Here is a 24402-nt window from a genome sequence, read left to right on the forward strand (position 1 = left end):
TCAGATGTTACAAAAATTATATCAGAAAGATTACTACCAATTTTAACATATTGAATCCTTCCTGTCAGAGAACTGACAGTTTAAAGAATAAAAGCAACTCTTTGCAACTTACTCAACAGAATGCGATGATCCACCCTATCAAAGTCCTTCAAAAAGTCAGTGTATATCGAATCGATATGCTTAAATTGTTCCATATTTTTACCTATGTCAGCCTGGTATGTTACTAAATTTGTTAAAGTTGATTTATTTTGACAAAACCCATGTTGTTGCTCGGATATTAAGCCTTTGCAGAACCAACTGAGTTGCCTGCTAATTATAGAATCAAAAAGCTTGTGAAATGAGGACTGAATATACACACTACGATAGTTCTCAACATACTCCCTTTGACCATTTTTAAAAATTGGAACAACAAAGCTAACTTTCCATGCATTGGGAAAGACCGCTGATTGAAGCGATTTATTAAACAGAATGGACAAAGGTAAAACTATTGTACACATCTTAAGAAAGTAATCAGGTATTCCATCAGGTCCTTTTGAAGCTTATCTGGCAGTTTTGACTTTTACTTATATATATATCTATAAATATATATATATTTATAGAAATATTTTTATAAAAGGTCAAATTTAAAATCAAAATTTTTGAAAACAACAACAAGAGAAAACAAACAAACAAATCGGCCGTCCTATACTCATTGTGAAGTTGATGTCTTCTAACTTCATCATCCTTATTAGTATTTACACATTCGCAAAGCCTCAATAATTCTAGGGCAGTAGTGGATGGATTTAATAGGGTAAAGCAGCGCATTATTAATATCCATATTATCCTCTGGAGGTTAACAAAACAATAGTGACATGATTGAAATAAAATAGCATATCTTCAAACGAAGAACCTAATATGAGAGTTACAGTAAAACTTTAATTTTATTATTTAATTTTATTAGGTTACAAAATTGTGAGTCTTCGGGACTTGTTAAAAAATTATACCACAGTTGCAGGTATGTGTATTATGCTACATCATTAAAACCCTAGCCAATAAATGTCATTAACGCAAAATTTCAATCTGTAACTATTAGATCAAAATCAATTGGTCATGTTTTATTGCAATTTACTCTAACAAAATACTTACACCCCTTCAACCCCTAAAAAAACGTGTGTCTCTATGATATATGTTGTATTTTATAATTTCTTATTTATGCACCAATTCAACCACCACATCACCCTAACAGAACAATCACATACATAACCACACGCACTAGGTGCAAAACACGACAACACACGTCACCAACCCAAAAGATTATGAATTTACAGGAAGGAGACATCGGCGAAAAAGAGCCCCCAGATAAGACAGGGGATCCTACCCTTAAATCTCCCGAAGCCAGGATGGACTTTTAATCCATCCAGAAGGAGGAACTGCTAAGGTGCCCACAATTATCTTCGCGCAAGCACCACTCCAAGAGTGACAAAGGACTTTCCTCTTGTGCTTGTGTTTACCATAAAAAAAAAAGTCGCCAGTAACTCAGAAGCTGAAGTAAGCGAAAAACGTCTTCGACTAGGGCAGAACCAAAAGGTTTTGACTAAGCGGGAGTTAACGCTGCCGAAGCCGAAAAGTTGCTGCGACTCAAGGAAAAAATTAAGAGAGTAAGGCAAGAGGCAGATAAGCTGAAGCCAATCATCCTGCCCACGGCACCCGTCGCTGTCAGGGAACCACCCACCCAGGAGGCTCAGGCCGGGCCCTCAGGGAAGGTGACACACAACACCGGCGCCTCTAGCAAAAAGAGGCAAATCAAAAAGGACACCCCACCCGACCGCTAGTATAAAAAGCCTAGACAACAGGGCAGGTCATACCTCAAAAAGATGCGCAGACAGGCGCGTCTCCCCTTCCTGGGAGAGATACCTAGTCAGGGCATCCACGAGGGACAAATGACCAACCCAGTTCCGGCTCCCATAGCGGGGCAGTCAACAGGGCAAACCAGGTCGTTTTTAGGTCAGACAGAGAAGGTGGAAGGGTGACCAAAGGGGACCGCCAAAGGCTTCATCTCATCTTTGAGATGAGAAGGACCAAGGCTGAGCTCCACTCTCGAAACTCCGGACTCACAGAGACGGGCTGGTTTCTGGTCACGACGGAGGACGAACCCTCAAAAGACTGGCTTTTGAGCTCTTGTCGAGGAGGATCACACCTTCACCGCGGTGAAGTCATCCGACGCCCCATGGCCAGTGGAGATTCTTCACTCTGAGGACACCAGAGCGGCCATACTTAGAGTATGTCAGGGAAATCCTTGATACAGAATACAGAATACAGAATAGGGCCTTAAGCGTCCCCAGCTGGCAACACCTGAGGACAGAAGGAGAGTCTGGAAAGTTTAACCTTTACTTCATGGTGAGCAGGCGGACACTCTTTTTCAAACTGGTCACTGTCCGAGCTTTTCAAGTGACCATTCGGCGAACGCCCACCAGGCCCAGCACCGCAGCCGTAACCTCCAAGCCACCAGAAGGGAAGCCTTAGACAGGTAAGAGGGCTACCCCTACACCCATGTATGTCCCCCATGGCGCAATTAAGGGTAAGTCAAATCAATCTTCAACATAGTCGAGATGCAACTGCCGAATTGGCGAGCATCATGACTGGTAAGGCTGAAGAGATTGTATTAATACAATAACCTTACTTTTTTATGGAACAAATAAGAGGACTAGGCGCCACCGGCTTCAAACTTATAGCCAGTGTTGAAGGAGAGCAGAGGCCCAGAACGTGTCTGTTAGCATCCAGGGAGCTTCAAGTAATACCTTTAACACAAGTAAGCTCCAAGGATGTTACGGCAGCTCTGCTGGAGTACAGGGTGTGGTACAAAATATAAGTTAATAATATGCACTTTATATCTTCCGTATGATAATGGACAACTTCCCCCGACGGAAGAACTGAAAAGGTTAATAAAATACAGCAGGGATAGTGGTTTTCCATTAATCGCGAAGTGTGACACAAACGCGCACAACATTGTATGGGGAAGTACGGATACCAACGCGAGAGGTACGGCATTATTAGAATATGTAGTATCGGAAAACCTTGAGGTAACAAACGTAAATACGAAACCGACTTTTGTCAATAGAGTTAGACAAGAGGTTATCGACATAACGCTGGTAACACAGTCATTTGCAGAAAGGGTTGAAAACTGGAGGGTATCACAGGACATAACAATGTCCGACCATAGAATGATCCGACTCGAAATCGGTTCGGATTAGAAGGAACAGCCCCTCAAGAGAAAGCCGAGGGCTACCAACTGGACTAAATTTAAAAAGGGTCTTGTTCAGTCCATGGGTACTCTAGGTGAAGCCATATCCTCCAAAGAGGAACTAGATACAGAGGTAATATGGCTAAACCGTATACTCATTAGTTCTTACGAGGCCACATGTCCTCCCAGGAGAGTTGGCAACAAGAGGTTGCCCTGGTGGAATGACATTTTGGACGGTATTAAAAAAGACGTAAGAACCACCGCGTTCGCACCACCGCGCTCTCAAGGGGAGAACTCAAGAGAACTGGAATTTATACTTAACAGCTAGAAGGAAATTCAAAAACGAAGTCCGATGATGCAAAAGAGACTGCTGGCGCAAGTTCTGTGGAGAGATAGAATCTCTCTCAGACACAGCCCGTCTTCTGAAGCTACTGGGCTCTGACAGAAAAACCGAGATAGGATGCCTAAAGAATGGTGAACTATGGACCTTAAACAAAGAAGAGACCATCGAGCTTCTCCTTAAAGGTCACCAAGGCCCAAAAGCTGGTCAGACTGCAAAGACTGGTCTGCTTGGGAATTACTGGACCTATGAGAACAACACCTGCGGCACCACTAAATATTCTTCTTGGGCTGCCGGACCTCCCAGTCTGGATTAAGAGGGAGGCCATGGCGGCGTATAAGAGGATGAAGGATAGCGGAGGGTGGCGCAATGTTCACTTAGGACAAGGCAAACATACTAATTCTGACATCCGGATGCACTACAGAAAGTGGCAAACTAGTCTTAGTAAAAAACAAATCTCCCAGGTACTTAACAATTGGGCCTGGGAAAAACAAAGAAGAATTGGAGAAGGACAGAAGGATGTAGACAGGCCAAGGAAATGATACCAGACAATAATGGCTCTAAAGCAAGGCGACTGCTAACAAAGACCCGACAAAGTATCAAACAGTTAGTGGGAATCCTGACCGGACACAATAGTCTAAACCGGCATCTACACCTTGGTATAAGAGAAAGCTAACTCTGTCCGAATTGCGGTACAGGGGAGAAAAATTCATAACACATACTAGGTATCTGTGATAGGTGGAGTCGCCTGAGAAGGAAAATTTTCGGAGCAACGACACTCCAACGGGAAGATCTTAAAGATCTAGACTGGGACAACGTGCAAGCCTTTGTTAAAAGGACGGGCCGACTCAGTGAAGACTGCGCATTGGGATTGGAAGCGTAGGTGTGGGTGATTCTGGGGTTGGCGAAAAGGGAATGTCCAGGCCTACTTGCCGAGCTCTAGCTTCCCCACCCTTACTACTACTACTACTACTACTACTACTATACAACATTTTTGAAGGTGTAACAAAATTATTACAAATTTCTATGATTTTTTAAGATGTGGTGGCGTACACCCCTTTATCCCCTGAACAAACGTGTGTCTCTGAGGTATATGTTTTATTTTATAATCTTTTATTTATGCACTAAGTTTGAAGGTGTAACAAAATTATTAATATTTTCTATAATTTTTTAAGATATTTGGGGCTGGCTTACACCCCTTCATTTTCTGAAAAAAGTGTGTCTCTGAGATATATGTTGTATTGATAACCTTTTATTTATGCACCAAGTTTGAAGGTGTAACAAAATTTTTAACATTTACTGTGATTTTTTAAATTATGTATTATTTTAGGAACATTTATCTTTTATGCTGCAAAAAAATCAAATCCGCATCCCTTTTCTCATGCAGAATTTCTCTGAGCCATTATAATCTGATTTTCGTTTCTCATTCTGTTGCTACCTTCCATGACGTCATTTCGCATCATTGCATTGCTTTGTAAAAATGCAATAAAATAAAAATGCATTCTTTCTGATTCTGCATTAAAAAGTGGTTTCCATTTAAAAAACATATTGATGACGTCAGATTTTTTTTTGAGTCACCCTGTATATTTAATTTCCATGTAGAAAAACCCTAAATGAAATATTAAAATCGGTCCATTTCATTTTTATTGAATTTATCTTACGGCTACTTAGCTACTTTATGGATGCACTGTATATTTTACTTGGATTGTTATATTATTAGAAATCGATTATAAAAGCAAGAAATAGTAATAAAAGACAATTCGCGCTGCTCTACAAATTTGTTTGCTGTATTTTTCCAGCATAGTTATTACGGTATCCAAATTGCATGCAACAGGTCTCCAGTTCAAATCATGGGTCAGAAGCGAAAAATAACTATCAAATAAACACGGATTTCTAATGATTAAATAGTGGATTTAGTATATTTTTTTTATAAATAATTACTCATTTGAAATCAAAATACCCTTTTCCACAAGTACAATAAAAGAAAGTACTATGAACACTAAATATACTATATGAAATAAAATGTATAAAAGGTATAAAAATAATAAACAAAATGTGTGGGAAAAGAGGTTTGTGGAGCGCAACATCAGTGAAAAGAAACTGCTTTTACCTATAGCATGTAACGTTTCTCCTGCGACGCATACATTTAGTTAAAGTGAATATTATATTTAATATACCAGATAAAACATTTCTTTGTGTGATTCGAGAATTTTGATAGTATTTTTTTACAGACTAGCTGCGTCCTTCTAGCTTTTTTGGTTAATGAGATATATAGAAAAAATTAAATAGTGGACTGTCTTTAAGGCATTATCTCTTAGTTTTGATGTATGTTCTAAAAAAATATTTAAGACAACTGGATATTGATTATTGGGGTAACATAATATATAGGGTGCCTCGAATTAAGTTGACAGTATTGGTATCTAAGTTAATATTAAGGATATGGGGTCGTTTAAATTAGCAACCTAGTAGGATTTTGTTCTATTGATTCAAAACCACAAATAAATAAATTTGTGAAAATATTTAAAAAAAGCTTAAAAGGCTTTCGTCCATCGTTTTCATTTTTTTTTTCGGGTTCGTTTATCTACCTTAAATAAGTATAAGGTAAAGTACTATTCAACCATATCCAAGTATCCGATGAGATTCGTAGAAGAAAGAATAAAAGAGCAGAGTGTTACAGGGACAAAAAACGATAAACCTAATACAAAAATTTAAATTTCATGTTTTGACTCAGTTTACACTAGACATATTTTACCCGTGAAATTAACGAATTTGTGTAACTTTTAGTAATATTTCAAAATAAATATAATATCTATTATATCTATTACATGATTGTTTTTGAATTGCCTGACATTACATTTTTAATATAAAACATTCATAATATATATAGAGAAGTGATTTTCTATTTATTTTTGTAATGTTATGTTGAAACAAAATAAAGGTTTTATAATTTTTATCTTTTTAAATATTTTAATTCTTTTAGGCGTCAATAAAAATGATTTCTATTATTTTCTTCTTTGACATGGTAAATCACAGAATATTACTGGCTATATTAGAATATATGGGTGAGTCTGCGTTGGCATTGGTGTCTTCTTTCTTGTTTAATCGAAAACAAAGAGTAGTGCTTAATAACAATAAATCAAATGCACTGGATGTTACCTCTGGGGTGCCCCAAGGTAGCATTCTTGGTCCTTTGTTTTATACTCTTTATACTTCACAAATTACTAAAAAAATTTTACACTGTAAGCACCGTTGCTATGCAGATGACACCCAGCTATTTTATTCATTTCATCACACTAATGTTGTCCAAGCTAATCAATATATAAATGAGGATTTAAATACCTTAAATATAGAAACTCAAAAATTACTTCTAAAGATACACCCCACTAAATCAGCAGCTATTCTTTTTTGTAGTGACAATCATCGAACTAATATTTTAAATAATTTAAATGTACACCTTAATAACAATATAATAAGTTTTAAAAACTCTGCAAAAAATCTTGGACTAGTAATGGACTATAAACTTAGATTCAAAGAACATGTTACCCTTAAACTAAAAAATGGATATTCTGCCTTAAAAACAATATACCGTCAAAGACATTTTTTAAGCTCAAGTATCAAAAAACTGCTCTGTAATGCTTTAGTACTATCACCGTTAAATTTTTGCGACACAATTTATGGACCATGTCTCGATAACTCCGACTCAGGTAGAATTCAAAAACTTCAAAACTCTTGCTTAAGACTGATATTTGGCATAAGAAAACGGCAACATATTTCTTATAAATTAAAAGAAGCAGGTTGGCTAAATATGCACAATAGACGAATATTACATATTTTATGTTTTTCTTACAAAATTCTTAAATCAAAAACTCCGCCTTACTTACTTGAAAAGCTTACCTATCGTACTGATGTGCATAATCTTAATATAAGACGTAAAAATCTTTTAACAATTCCTTACCATAGCAAAGAACTCTTTAAGTAATCCTTTTCTTATGTCGTACCAAATTTGATTAATAAATTCAAAGTAATTAATTTTGCTGTCACTGAAAAAACTTTTAAATTAAAAACCAAGCTTCTTCTTTTAAATCAAACTTAATTTTTCTTGAATGCCTTTCTTTATTAAAATACTACGCACATGCTAACTAACTGAATGCAATGTAAAATATTCTATTAACATTTATTTTTTAATAATTAACTGTTTAAAAAAAAAAAAGAATTTTTTTCATTCCGTTTCATCCATTTTCCCCCTACTGCTTTTTCCCCTGATAAGTATATGCCTACCTATTTATTTTTTTTTAGTTTGTCCATAAGAATTGTTATTTTTTCTCTTACTTCTTCTATTATAAGCCTTAACAGAATCCAGGAAGTTGTTTCCTTCTTTTCTGGAAGTCTGAATGCATGGCTTATTAGTTGCCTTACTTGTCTTAACTAAATTCTTTATATAACCTATTGTTTTTAATATGCTCTTTTTGTTTAATATTCTAATATTCAATTCCATGTATATAATCATATTATCTTCTGTAATTATGCTTTTTTTGTATTGGTGGCTAATAAACGTCTTATTATTATTATTATTATTATTATTATTATTATTATTATTATTATTAAACCAGTTATTATAACACAGCGATAATATACAGTGCTTTCATTTTAAAACAATCCACCCTTAATAACTTTTTTTGTTTTCTTGATTGACAGAACTTCAGTAAATGAACAATAATTTGACGTGTTTTTTTTTTTTTTTTAAGAAAGTTATTAAGGGTGGATTGTTTTGAAATGAAAGCACTGTATACTAAAAACAAAAGCTTTTATTTACAATGCTTATCTCAAAAGTTATAAAAAATACCCAATGTTACATATTTTTTTGTCTTAAACAAACAACGATTTTCTTTTTACAAAAATCTATAAAATTTGTTCTTTATATTTTTTTAGTCTACTACTCCATAGGGTAAAATTTTTCCAGGTAAAAATGTTTTACCCTGTTTGGACTGGACTTTTTTTATGTTAAATTCAAATGTAATATACTTATCTAATATATAAAAATCAAAATATTTAAAAAAAAATCATATATTTTTTTACAGTCAAATAATGGTCAATAAAAGGCAAAATAGTAATACAGATATAATATACATGCTGTTACAGAATTCGGTGCAAATATTTTAAGAGCGTATTGTTAGAGTTAAAATAAGACTTTTTTTCCTATAAACAGATGTCCTAAAATGGTCCCCCTCAGAGCTATAGCCGGCGCAAATTGCCTAAAAATCCTGGAATCCATTGCCTGGAATCGTAACTACAATTATGCATCAATTCTTCTTAAAATTTGCATGTCCCCATTTTTTTGGTGCCCTTTTTACTTTCTTTTCCAAAAATAGTGTAAATCCTATTTAAGGGAAGCATCTAGGGGAGCTTACCCTTTTGATGACCCGTATCTTATATTTCCTATAAGAAATTTAAAAATCTCAAATCAACACCATCTAGTTTAACCATGTAAAAACATATCATTTTTGTCTCTTGTATTTTTCCAATTTAATTAAGCGTTTTCGAGAAAAGCGCTGATAATCAAAAGGGGACCATTATTAAACCCGATTAATCGATAAAAGATAATTTTATCCAAAATTGCAAACGAAATTTTTTTATGACTAATTAGATGGTGTTCTACATTTTTAAATTGGAAATATAAGATATGAGCCGTCAAAAGGGTAAGCCTGTAAGTATAATTGTAGTCATTCCAAATAATCGATTTCCTTCAAGCAATTTGCACTGTAGCTCTGAGGGGGTGCATTTTAGGGAAAATGTTTATGGGAAAAAAAGTCTTATTTTAACTCCAACAATACCAGGAATAGTCTTTAAATATTTGCACCAAATTTTGTGACACCCTGTATATTTTAAAGTCAAATTTAGAAATTAAGATAGGTTTTGTCCTCTTAGACGGTTAAGTTTTGTGGTTCGTAATTCTCCTTATATTCCAGACGATTCTCTATTTGTTTTTAAATCTATATTACTTTCTGATTCACTGTCAGTTCCATCTACATTAATAAGAAGCTGATCCACAAAAATATCTACTGATGGTTCTTTTGAAATATATTCTCGTCAATTTTTTTGCATGCTCACAACGAGTTTTCTATTTGCTGGGTGAAAATGCTTTAAAAAAGTCATCACAACATCCCACAACTTGATTAAAATTAAAGTTTTCGTTTTTGTTTACCTCATATCTCTTTAATTTAGCCCAAACAAACTCTTGGGTTTAGATCTAGGTAATATGGTGGTAATCGGAACACGTCATGTTTTTTTGCTTTAAAAGAGTTAATCTATTTCATTAAGTGAATACTTGGGTTTGTGAAGCTTTATTACATTATATAATTTTGGCTTTAACATAAATTCATCGTATGTAAATTCATTCTTAAATTACCGCTTTCCTTGACAAAGTTGTTAGTGCTTTCTGATAATTTGAGATGAATTTCTTTGTCCATATTATGTCGCGCTTTTCTTCTCTATACTGATGCATTTTTCTAAAATATTTAATCCTAAGCCATCTGATGGGTTGCTGTTTTTTTAACTTTTCGATTGTTTCGAAATTTTCTCCAAAAGAAACCAACTTTGTGCACTTCTTTACGGAGCCTCTCTGTTTTAAATGTAAGAATCGCCTTTAATTTGCCTTCAGCTGACATTTGCCTATGTCCGCAATATTGAAATATAATTTTGATCCAAAAATCTTATGAAATTATGAAACTCCAGAACTAGTCGTTGGGCAATAGCGGTGTTGTTTGTTGATGCAAATACATTAAAATTAGTATTTCAGAATTAATGTTTTATGTTTCCAAATGTATCCTGAAAGGTGAAAACGAGAAAAAATTGACCATATCACTCCTTTTATAGAATACATAATTATCTTTATAAAAGAAATAATATATTTTCAATTTCAAAAATCAAAAGCTCTTTATTAATTTATAAATATGCAATTACAGAGGATATTTAAAATGCACTTAAGCTCCGATCTGTGCTAATTATTTAGAATACTAAATAAAAACCTTAATATTTAAGTTTAAGTGCGCCAATCTTAAAAATACCTTATAATGCTAAATCAAAAATACATTAAAAAACATTTTCAGGTAATAAAAACGATATACTTATTTATTAGTTTAAAATTTATTTGATGTTAAATATGTCTAGCTATAACGTAAAAGATAATAATAGCGTAGAAATAGATATTGCACCTGCAGTTTTATATATTTTTTTATCCGACTATAACTAGTAATTCTTTAAAAGTATTTGAATTGCCTTTGAAGAATTTGCCAACTTATTCTTTATTATTGTTTTTTATATTTTTAATATTAACTGGCTAATAATTGTACAAGTTTAAACATAATCTAGTGATTCCAATAAGGTAGTATTTTTGGGTTATGGTATACGGTATTGCGAATTACATGCATACCTGGTTTTATACTATGATCTGAGTTTTTGGAAAAGGGGAGGCTAAAGGATAAGTGCAGATAGAAAGCCCGCCGCAGGCAACCCGCCGAAAAATTTTGCATTCCACGCCCACTTTTTACCCAATTCTCGTTAAAAGTTAGTCTTGAAAATCGTTTTACAAGTCGTGTTCGATTTTACTTTTAATATTGCCTATTTTAGGTATCCTAATGTAATAATAATTATATATACATAATTAATATTGTTAAATATTAAATTATTAGGTACTTTTTATATATTATTTTTGAAATATTTTTTTTAAAAAACAAGAAATATAATAAACTCTTCTCAGTCAACCATTCATACTTTTTTTGGGTCTTACAAAATTAGCAGATTTTAAAAAAAAAAGTTATATTTAATATTGGACCTAAAAGTAAGACAAGACGAAGAAATGTGCTCCTTTGATTTTAAATGTCTTTCAATGGACCGAGGCAAATTTTTTAAATCAGAATATCCAGTTTTCGACCACGTAGAATATTCAGTTTGAACAGAAAATAACAGACAAGCCCAGCAAAAAAGCTTTTCTCTTTTAACCGATCCGGTCAACCAATCATATTTGCATTTGCTGTACCAAGTCAAATTAAACCCGCGATTTTGTCGAATGTCTGCAGATCGCAATGAAAATGAATAGGGCTGAGGCCTGCCCAAAGTCTTAATAACATAATATTTGGCATCAAAGCTTAATGAACTAAAACTGTTTAATAGCAGCCAGTCTATTAAATCTTCAGCTTGTTTGATTTCATTTAATTTGTCCATCTTTCAGCAAACAAACATTAGAAATGATATGATGATTAATAAAAGAAGCCATTAAATAAAAATAACTTACCTTGCATCACTCAAATACACATAATAATAGATTATTAAACACGATAAATACCTTAACTTAAGTACTAAACACTAACATAGAGGGAAATTAGGCCCCGCACAATTAAATCGATGAATCGACAAAATCAAAATTAATCAATAAAACCGTTAGCCAAGGTGGTTTTGGCTTTGTCAAAATTCGCGCGACACAACAATCACCGAAATCAAAACGACTGAAAACTGCTAAAAATTCAAAACAAAACAAAATCAAGTTAATCAGATGATCGGAGGCAAGCCTCCCTTGGCGCCTTATTTCGGGCGATGAAAACGGCGCACACAGGCGAAAATCGGGGAAAAGCCGGCCATAAATAGTAGTAGTGCTGATATGAACCACAAACATATTTAATCATAAGAAAATGTTAAAACTAAGATAACACGTTCATTTTAAACATTTTTTAAATCCCCCCCGCCCCCCTTGGGTTCATTTATTGCATTACATAGGCGCTGCGTAAGTACGCATTTCCTTAAAAAAATTTCAGAATGTTATTATTTCAACAATTTTTCAGTTAAGAGTTTAAAATTCATAATACGGAAAATTTTTGAAATAAAATTCAAAATGTTGAGACTTTTGATAATATAAGTACCTGAGTTTAATAAAATTTCTTATTATAAATTACTAAATAAAGTTGTGATTTGTTTGTTTTTGTGCTATTTAATTTTATAAGTAACCTTTGCTTTGTGTGTAAAAATAAGCAATTAAAATACATGTTAAGAGTAATATATTTAAGTATGTAAAGTATATACAGAGCTTACTTAACAATAACTTTGTAATAATAGTAAAGCCTAACCTATCTTAATAATAATTAAAATCAATCAATATCTTCACTATCACTTTCATCAGCAGAAATTGTTGGATTAAAGGATCAGAAGATATTAAAAGATTACAAAATATATCTTCCATGTTTTGTTTTCTTGAAAACTTCCGTGCATGAAATTCTCTGAATCTTTTAATATCTTTATTTCTTGATTCCTGGGCTTCTTCGCCAAGTTGCCCAATTGGAACCAAAAAATATGATATTATATCAGAACTGTGCATTAAGATTTTATGCACGGAAGTTGGCATATTGTACCACGGATACAATTCTACAAATTTTCTGGCCGTATCATGACAGTAATCCTTAAAACTATCGATTTTAATATGAAAACCACTAGAAATTGTTAATGAAATTACTCTGAATCTAAATATCTTATCTTGATTAATGCATGTAATTTCCGAAGCTTTAGCAGCATTCTCAAAAAAACGGTGAGCAGTGTTGCCGTCATTAGTACTTCCAAAACCAGGTTTTGGTCGGTCAACCAATAGTCCCATTTCTTTAAAAAATAAGTCTTGGATTCGTTTTTTGGCATTTGCAAGTTTTTCTTTGTTTTCCTGGCCTCGCGCTTGCCATTGCTTAAATTCCATCTTATAAGATAGATGCAGTAAAAACGAATCCAAGCATGTAAAGATGACAAACCAAATTGAAATCTAGATTCGTCAGCAATTTTCTGTTTTAAAACCTTATCGATATTGTTAAAATCTTTGGATGTTAGATTACACAAATAGCATCTCTGAGTTGAAGTATTTTCAGTAACAGCATTACACAATTTGCCATCTATCATTGTAAAATATAAAATGTGTTTTAAAAAAGCATCGTTTCCTTGAATATCAAGCTTTGTTGGTTGCAAATCTGAAATTTGTTGGTCAAAATATTGATTTTCTCTCACTTATAACTCTGTTGTTTCATGCCTAAACTGGACTCTAAGAGGTCTACAGAATCGTGTGGAGGAAGTTGTGGGAATTTCCCAGATTACAAACTTATCTTTTGATTTCGGATCACCGTTAATGAGCTGAATTGGTACCATTGATGTTTGTATTGACTCATCCCAGAACTCCCGTCACACCCCCATTTGCAAATTAAATTTAAATTATTATATTTTTCTTGGTTTAAAGAATTTAAAACTTCTTTTAGGGACTCAAATAACCTTAAAGATGTATCATCCAGCAAACTTTGAAGAGGCACTTCAGCAACATCCTCAGAAATGTTTAGGTTTTCTGGGTAGCACCTTTTTTTTGCGGCAGTTGTTGACTCATAATTAGGATAAAGAGTTGACCTATGGCTTTTTGCCAAATTTCTTATAAGATTGTATTGAAATTTTGTCAATTTAGCCTCTACAAAAAGCGATAAGGCTTCGTCCGCTGAAAATGGTATTTTACATTCTTTTTCAAGAGATTTTTTATATTTTGATGCACGGGTTGGTGATGAGAATGCAACATTTTTTAACACATCTGCTTCATCCAGTTTACCTTCGGACCTAAACTTCATTTGAGCAGCAAATGTTAGTTCTTCAGGGCTTCGAACGGCTCGCATCTGTTCAGTTCTTCTTCTTTTTGATCGGTCACTTAAATCTAAAAATCCAGTGAATGGCCTCCCTCTACTTGATAGAGTTGTATCCTGCATTTCGGCTGGTTGAGCTTCATTCATTGCAGAAGAAAATTCCAACTCAATATTTAACCAATCTCGATTTTTATTTTCAAATGTAGTTTTATTTCTTGATGCTGAAGACCATTTTGTGTCATATTTCTCGATGAATTTATATATGACTTTTGAAGACTCTTCTGACAAGCGTTCAACTCGCATGGTAGAGGTCACTTTTTCTGCCAAATAACGGCACTGCTTCATTCTTTTCTTGGACTGACAAATTCCTAACCAACTGACAAGTTGGCTTCTTTTAAACCAAGCAGATTTTGTTGCTGTCCCTGAAATAATAAGTAATTTTGTTAATTATTTTTCATAAGATTTTGCCATTTAAAATTGGTTGCCATATTGAATTTTAAACCCATATGGCAATTTTTTTATTTCTATATTAAATTTTCTATTAAATGATGTTTTATTTTATAAAAATTAATGTATTCTTCAAGTTAGTAGCAGAAAATTATTTCTTGCGTTTTGGACCTACAATAGCATTTTATACGAATTTGGACCCGGACTACAAATCTTCTGTTAACTTCTCACAAAATCAGTAATAAAAAAAGTAAAGAAATATTTTTAATTAATATAATTTTTAATATTCTACTTACCACTAGCAATAGGCTCCATTGCTGCTTTACAAAATTTTCACCCACACTTTGCCGAAAAACTAAATTTAAATTACTACTTTTTACAGGCGCTTTTGAATCACAATGAAATAGCCTCCACGAACATCAACTTTCAACTAAAATATTTCTGCAAGTGACAAGACGAAAAACAAAAGGGTAATTGTTTATTATACCCAGGTAACTAGATAATTGAATTATACTCAGAATAGGCCTTAATTGGGAAGTTGGTATTTCCGATTTATGGCCGGCTTTTCCCCAAATTTCGCCTGTGTGCGGCGTTTGTCGGTGCCAAATCGAGTGCACGGCCCGTTGGATTTTGACCGCTGCGCTGGAGGAGGCTTGCCTCCCTTGCTACGTATGGCTTTTCTTATTTCGTAATGTATCGTGTTCTCGCATACGTTCTGTCTCGATGTGGATGAAGCCGGTTAGCTTTCTCTCTTTTCTTACAATTGTTTAAAAAAGGATGCGAGTCGCGGCGAATTATGGTCGCGACGTATGGCTGGTTCGCGCTATATTGGTGTATTAGAAGTTATAGAGTCGGTACTTATTATTTGGAAAAAAACATTTTTCTTTTTTTATTTTTGTTAAATATTTTTATTATTTCATTACAATTTGATGGGGAGGCTAATCCTCTCTTGCCTCCCCTGACGAGCCGCCACTGCAAATAACTTGTTAATAACTTCTTTGAAATCCTTCTTAGATCACAACCATCCCAACACTCAAGTACCTATAATCTTATGATCTGTAGTGTCAAAAGCCTTGGCTAAATCTAAAAATATAGCCAGAGTTACAAAAATTATTGTTAATTGAGTAAAAAAAAGAAAACCTATAGGCCTGCTTCGTGGGTTCTCTGTATGGTCAGTTGTACCCACTCAGAAGTAAAACGCATTAATCGATTTAAATAGGGTGTTTATTAAAGTTAATATTAATCGATAAAAGACAACGAGCTAATGACATTTGTATAGCAAATTCTGTAATTTAAAATGACAATTTTCCAAAAATGTTTTGTTTTTTTCATTATTTTTTTCTTTATGCGTATGGGTGGATTCATTTATGTAGCTTATGTGTTCCATATTTCTTTGATGGATTCTAAGTGATTCCGATTTAAAATAATTCAAATTTGAATTTGTTTTACAAAAAATATAATCTATATTAGACTCCGTTTCTTCCGAATTGCAAGAATATTAAGGTATGACTCAATTATTTCATTATTGTTTGTTAAATCTATATTAATGTCGCCTGAAAAAATGTCTACTTGTGCATTATTTTTAGTTACTGTAATTAGTTCATTAAGATCTCTGATAAACTGTTCATAATTAGAAGCAGAGGATTTATAAGTTGTAATAGTATATTATATTCTATATGTAATATTATCCTTAAACAAAAAATCTCAGTAAATGTAACCTTATGTAACCTTATAGAGTTAACTTTGTTAATTTGAGACAAAAACAACTACCCCATCGTTACTAATATAATTGGCTTTGTTGTAATAAAATGTATAGTTTTTTAATTGGTAGCCATCTTGCCTTAATATAAGTTTCTGTTAAAATAAATATATCAAATTTAATTTTTGTTATATTATTCAAAATACAAACTTCATCTACGTGTTGATAAAAACTTTGTACATTTATAATAAAAATAACTAGCTCGCAGTTTTTAATTTGAAAATCACTCAATCTTCTTTTATGTCAGTAATATATACTGTTTTCTTTTCAGTATATTGACTTAACCTATCCAACTGTTCAACATTTACCATGTTAAATTATGCTTTAAAAATCATGTACTTTAAAAAACAATAATAAAAACATTAATAGTAAATAAGTACAAAAAACAGAGCACAACAAACAAACAAAAATAGGCAATTTTTTTAAATGCACAAAAAAAAATAATTATTTATTTAACCACCCAACTAATATTTAAAATAACTCGTATAAAAAAAATTATAATATATTATGCAGTCTTAAATGAAACAAATCTTTTAGGTGTCAAGCTTGGAAAAATGCCCTAGGATTTATAGGATCCCATAGATACGCGGATAATACTCCAACGCAATGTTATAACCGTATTAGAATTTGTAGTTTGCATTTTAATGATGACAGTTTTACAAATTCCTCGAAAACCCGAATTCATTCGTATGCTATCCCATCGATTGGAGTACCTACCCAAAAGGCTATGTTTTTTTATAAATTCAAACCTAATCAAATTATTTTATATTGATTTTAAATTAAAATAATATAGGACATATTGTAGACAATGCACATTTTCCTAAAGCCAGTGTTGATGCCATTGTTCAGACAGAACCCCTCGAAGTAAATGAATAATCTATTTGATTTATTAAACTCCAACAACTTACAAGATTTTCAAGCTTTCATGGGAACTGAAAAACAAAAAACGTTATTGCAAGATATGGAATACCTTTTTAAGAACTTAAAAGTAAAAAGTTTTAAAGGAAAAAATATGACAAATAGGACAAAATCTATTTCTGGGTGGCGGCTTACAATAAGATCAATTTTAATTCATTGGGAAATGTTACAAAAAAAAGATTATAGATATTTATTTACACGTAATCTCAATCAAGATTGCCTCGAGCACTTCTTTGGTGAAATTAGAAATTGTTGTGGAAATTCAAAGAATCCTACTCTAGTTCAATTCTGTCGAACCTTTAAAAAGGTTTTTGCTTTAGGATATTTAGGTAATGTCGAAACAGCTAACTGTATAGATGATGGCGCTAAAGCCCTATTAAATTTAAATCCCGATTTTATATTAAGAGTTGCAATAATATATGCAATCCCACTAAATATATTCCCCTTCGAGTTTTTACCAACGATTATGTCAATTTAAAAAGCGCAGAAGGAAATACTTTAGTATATGTAGCTGAATATTTATTTAAAAAATGTCTCTCACGTCACTCTTGTGATATATGCTATAATTTTGCAACTGAGTCAAATGCCCTGTTTAATGAAGAGTTATTTTATTGTAAATTAAAAGCATATGAAAATAATACCTTATTTGGTGGTCTAACCATACCTTCAAAAGACATTATTGAGTACATAATATAATTAGAAATTATGTTTATCGCTGAATTTAATAAATTATCAGCGCAAGAAGCAATTGGCTATAATCTTAAAAAACTATTTTCTAATATTACCGTTAAGCATCCCAATAATGAATTTCCCATTGACTATTTATTAAGTTTATACATAAGGGTGCGTATTTATTATACATTAAAATTTATAAATGCCGATATTAAAAAAGAAAAATCTAAAAAAAAGTAAAGATGCTTATGTAAGCAAGCTTAATATATTAAAACATTTATAAATACTCATAATACTTATGTATCATACTAAATAATTATTTTATATAAGTTGATGTGTTTCGTATTTAAAAAATATTTTTAGAATGAAGTTATTATATCAATAAAATGGTCAGCCTCTCCGTCCATTTATAATGTACTTACTTAATTTAATAAAGCTTTAACCAGTCTTTATAATTATTATCTTTGTTTCATTTACAATAATAACCTATATACCTAGTTTTATATCCTCCAATCCCAAATATGTTCATGACCAAATAGGTACAAACAGGTAACAAATTGATGCAAATAGGTACTCGTGTATTGGTATTAGGAGTCTATGGAATTTCCAGCGTTCCCCTACACCCAGGTAAACACTATTAATGGCCAAGTTTTGGCTTTTATTACACCGGTCTCCATACTCGTTTTAAAGCTCACACTGGCGCTTAGCTGGCGCCGAGTGACCAACTTGTATTCTATTCTGTAAACTTTGGTCTATATCTAAAAGTGGAGTGAAGTAGCTAGTCAAATGCAAACTGTGAACTTGTTATTTTCAATGTCCTCCCGCACAGCACTGATAACGAAAGCCCTGACAGTGAAATGTACAAATAAATAACAATCTATGTACGCCAGAGTTTGCACTATTAACATACTGGTCTCTGAATGTGTTCGCCTGCTTTTCACTTCTGCGAGTATTCTCTGAGAAGTACCGGGATACCGTATACAACTTCTTCTTAAAAAAAGCTGCTGTTGGTTTGTAAAATATGTTTTTGTAAATGCTTATATAGTTTTTCACTGGTTGAGCCTCTTTACCTTGTGTATGTTTAAAAATATCTAATAAAAGTCTTAATAATCTTGAAAATATACAGTGCCACACTTAATTGTCCCCCTCCCCCCCTTCTTTAAATGCGTTTATATAAAAATTTGAAATTTGGCACACATCATTAGCAACCTAAATAATACTTTTTGGTCCCTGGCTTATTTTGCAAAATGTCAAAATAAAAGTATATAGATCGTTTGAAAGCTCGATTTGAAGTCGTTGTTAGAAACAATTTTTTAAAAAGATAGGACACCATCTCACTTAAGCTGAATATTTACTAATACTTAAACTAATACTTGTCCTACGGCTTCCCGCAGCCATTTTAAAGTTTTGCAAAATTAGCTAGAGACCAAAAAGTAGTATTTAAGTTGTTGCTAATGTTGTGTGCGAAATTTAAATTTTTTATATAAATGCATTCAAAAGATAAGAGGGGAGGGGGAGCACAATTAAGAACCGCATTGTATATAAGAAATTTATGAAGGGATGTAGCAAGCCTTTCCTCCTCTGAACACCCGCCACTGTAGTCATTTTGAATAGTTACCACGTTTATGACTTTCCTATCGCATACAATTTTACCAAAATAATAAATAACGTAAATAAAATAAAAAACCTATTACAAAAACTCTTAAATAAGTAATAGGAGTAACCAATATTCTTAAAATTTAAATAGTAACTCAATAATTCCTAAATTAGCATACTCTCTGAATATTATTATCTTACAAAAGATTTCAAATATAAATTGTACTTCATAATGTGTAGATAAAAAACATTTAAGTTTGTGAAAAGGATCATAAAAATGTTAACACATTATGCCTATTGATAAAAAATGCATTAAACTAAACAACTATTACATAACGGAGCTTTCTTTTTCTAATACCTACGGATATTGTCGTGTTTTTGTCCAGCTTCCTGCTTAACCAATATTATACGCTCATTACCATTTAATACATAAAATTTCACTTTCCCTTTAACTGCGTTGGACCGGTAGTTCTGTACCGTGTGAGGTAATATTAATAAATTTGGTAGATTTTTGGTCTCATACCAGGGAATATTAAAAACTAACTAAATAGCATGTTATCAGTGAGCAAAGTGGATGTGCTACAATAATTCAAAAAAAGTATTATTTTTTTAATCATTAAAAAAGTAGGGGTAAAGAAATATCACGAGATCCTGCTCGTGTTTTCTGAAAAAAATCATTTGTGATTTCTTGATTGTTTTTCTCTAAAGAAACCAGACAGCATATAGCAAGTACTTCAGTAGTTTTTTCATCTTTTTTTGACTTGCGGAATATTGTAAAAATTATCTTCTTTTCTTTGATACTTCTTGATTTTTACTAGTCGTACAGAAAAAAACCCTATTAAAGAAAAACGTGTAAGGGGATAAATACTTTAAGGAGGTGATTTTAAAAAGACAAATTGAAATAAACCTCTGTCCTAAACCTTTTTAAACTATAGATTTTTAGTAAAAAGTTAGTAGGGGAAGTCTTTTCTCCACAAATAAAATGCTAATCCTCTAATTTCAGAAGTGAAATATACTCCTGAAATTAGAGGATTAGCATTTCATTTGTGGAGAAAATACTTGCCCCACTAACTTTTTAATATTATATTGACTCCACTTCAGAATGGACTTTTTCCTTAATATACATTTTTAGACTACAGGATGTTAAAGTTTTTACAAAAAAGTGGCTTTTTTTATTATAAATTTAATAGCTTTTTAGATATGATTATGCATTTTCTAATGTAAAAAATGTTTCGAAAATTTTACCAGTGACCGTTTAAGTAACAGTTTTTTGAAAATTTTATAGCTGACTTTAATAGAAATAAGAGCAAATCCACAGTCCATTAGAAAACTAAAAAAATATTGATGTTTGATTTTGACAGATAACTTCAATTTTTTTAACACAAAATTTATGTGACATGTTAAATTTAAAAAAATTAAGGAGTGGATTACTTTTTATTTATATGTTTTAAATTTATAGAATAGAGGTGCAAATTTATTACATAAATGTACGGTTGGCGATGGATGAAATTTGAAACTTACTTAATACATTTGAGCGGATTGGCGTGGCAATAAATATCTTCAATTTTCTTATTTTTAACTTCATACCAGCTTTTATCCAAATGAAAAATAACCACATTAGTGATAACTTATTTTGTCAAATAAAACTGATTAACTGATAGTTATTTGTGATTATCTCAATAAAATATTTCCGAACCGTTTGATAAATATACCGCTGAAAAAATAAAGACAATAGAGCCGTCCGGGATACCTCCAGGTTTGACACTGCTCGACTTAATCTTCTAAGGTTATTTGTAAATAAAGACAAGAGAAGCTTGCATCAGACAACCAACATTGAAAAGTCACTACATAAGGGTATATTAACGATCTTCGATAGGAGTACGTCGACACAGCAGCGTTAAACTACTGGTTGCCCTCATAGCATTTTCTTTTAAGACACAAACGACGACTCTACTATAATAGAGTCGTTTTAGTATTATTATAATCGTTTTTGATTATAGTACAGTTATCCTTTTGAAAAGTATAAATGTACTAAATAATCCTGGTGATGGCTTATGGCCGAGAGCTAAGCAGATATCGCTATAATGCTTACGCTGAATACGTTTTTTTTATTTCATTTTGACTTTTTGATATCTAAAATTTGTTAGCAACTAAATAATGTCCAGATAACATATTAGCCGACAGTTTATTGGTAACTCTAACGTATTCTAGTTTTTGAACCAGTTTCAATAAATTAAGTGAGTTTGTATGAGCTTGTTAAAGGTTTTTATTTAATTTCCGTGTCAATCACAACATTACAATAAACAATAAACTAGTCTCCTGGCGCCGGCTTAAAAATTAAACTTCCATATAGACTTCGAAATTCCTAAAGATATCAACAGATTTTAATCGGATATTATTAAAGTTTATATGAGAGTTTTTATAATTCATGATTTGTCTTTTTTTATAATTTTATTTAATAATAGACCATGATTCTTTGATAGGGTACTACGTATTATGAAATCTCAGTTAATCTATTTAACAGCTATGACAGATTATGAGTAAATAATATTCACGAAATATAGACTATCCAAGTATTATCAGAATATTAAGTAGATGAACAATATTTAATAAATACATTATTTAAATCATATCAAAATGTAAATAAATTATATAGAATGAGCCAGAACTTCACATGATACGCCAAAAATCTCTCGGATTAATATATGAGATATCTAAGGGTTGGGCTGTAAAAATATTATGTTTCAATATAGTCTTTCTAATAGTTCTTAATTTAAATAATTTTTATCGAAAGAAAATCTAAATATACTTATATCACCAAAAAGATATGAATTCAAAATTCAATATTATTTAAAAACGCACCCAATTTTTGATTTACGGAAGAAAATCAGTGGTCTTATCCGTTGCAGTTCGATAAAGCAACATACTCCTAAAAAGTCATGATCAATATGTGTTATTTTGGTGCAACAATATAATCTCATATAGAGTGAAAAAAATTGTACGTATTGAGTATCCTCGGTAATTCTGCACCCGCAGTCTTACTTTTACATCTACTCCTTCCATCGTTCTTCCTTCTTTCATAATATTTTTGCAGTACCGCTTTTATGGTACGGTCTTCATCTACTACACGGTCTGACTATCGTGCTGAATTTATCAGCTGTACCATGAAAATTTGATTTAATAAATTTATTTATTTATATATTTTTTAATATAACAATCAATATGTGATAAATAGATTCATAATTTATTTGTGAGTGAATTTAAAAAGGACTTTTGTTATGGTTGCAAGTGAAGTGAATTATAGAAAAAAAGGGATTCAAATATCCACCATGTCCACAAGTCAAAATATGTTAATTAGGTTATCTATAGTATTAGGGATGGCTGCGGCAGTTGTTACGGTTATATATTTAACACCGATGCCAGGCAAGTATTTTTTTAACACATTTTTAACTTAACAAAACTATTGGTTTAACAAAGTTCTTTATGTAACTTTACGTTTCTTTCTTAAAAATAGTTCAAATTTCGCATTATTTTATATGGGATGATACATTATGACTTTTAAAATAATTTATTAAAGTTCTAAATGATAAATAATCTAAATGACAAAACACGCAACTAGTTTGTAAATCGTTTGAAAAGCGTATAGAAAGATGTAATAAAATACTATTTTTCACTCAGCTACGTTACTACAGAAACTATGGTACTACAAAAAAAAACTTCGCAGGATTGATATTAAAATAAATTTACTATATTTTAAAAAGGTTAATATTCGATATTTTCGAATTAATATGTTACAGATATGAAGGAAAACATGGTTTAGAAAATAATAATTATATCTAATTGTTTCTTTGGCATACATACGCCTTCACATAAAATGTATGAATATTAAAGGACTGTTTTGCTAATTAAATAGTATTATATTAAATAATAAAGAAGCCCTAGTTAGGATGAACTAAATAGACATTTATTATACAAGACAAGTACGAACATAGTTGCTTCTGCTTATTTACCGTGGGTGCTGGGAATATTTCTATACAGTATAATCTTTAATAAATTATATGCTTTAAAAGTACGTTCTTCTTCATTAAATTTGAAATAATAAAAAGTTTTTAAAGGGAATTTAAATAAAAATTAAGGTAGAAACATTATCCCTACGTCAATAAAGTAGATAAAAAAGATGAGTTACTTATAAATTTACAATGATTAGTGTGTATCTTCAGAAATCTTTACATTCTTTTTCATTAAATTTTAGCACTTTTACTAAAATACTACTTTAGATGTATAGAAAAGCTCTTCGCCAATAAATAAAAGAATTAACGATTATTAGAGTAGGTAGTGACTCGATGGGCCTCCTGTACATAGTTACATATTGCAAAAATTCAAATATATCGTATCAAACACGTCAAATTTAATAATGAGCGGGACATTTAATGACAGAAATTGCGTTTCTCTGACGCCAACCCCTCATCCCCAGAGCCCCTATGTCAATTTTTTAAAATAAAAATAGGGGTTGAGTGATAAATTATACATAGCCCTATTTTTATTTTTTTATTCTATCAATTCGTTCTTAAGAAATATGAATAAAGGTGGCTGATATTCTTCAAAACTTACATTTTAAACTACTGTTTATATAATTATAAACTACTATTTTAAACTAAAATTTTATTTTAGCAGTATATGCGGTAAATACCTGCATATTTCGACGGTTTTGTCGGCTTATTTATTTTTATTTTGGTATCAAAATTTTGTTAAAGTGAGCAATAACAACACTAGTACGAAGCATATATTTAATCTTGTATTGGTGATA

General features: G+C 31.9%; 1 protein-coding gene across 1 annotated transcript in view; it reads left to right on the plus strand.

Moving 5' to 3' along the window:
• The first annotated feature begins 22700 nt into the window (after window positions 1-22700).
• LOC126742309 (uncharacterized) overlaps window positions 22701-24402 on the plus strand; it is a 77714-nt gene continuing 76012 nt past the window's right edge. Inside the window, exon 1 of the mRNA XM_050448950.1 lies at window positions 22701-23018. Within this exon, the coding sequence (XP_050304907.1) occupies window positions 22874-23018 (145 nt within the window). The 5' untranslated portion in view covers window positions 22701-22873. The remainder of the gene's footprint in view (window positions 23019-24402) is intronic.

Source organism: Anthonomus grandis, chromosome 11, assembly GCF_022605725.1.
Source record: "Anthonomus grandis grandis chromosome 11, icAntGran1.3, whole genome shotgun sequence".
Lineage (NCBI taxonomy): Eukaryota > Metazoa > Arthropoda > Insecta > Coleoptera > Curculionidae > Anthonomus > Anthonomus grandis.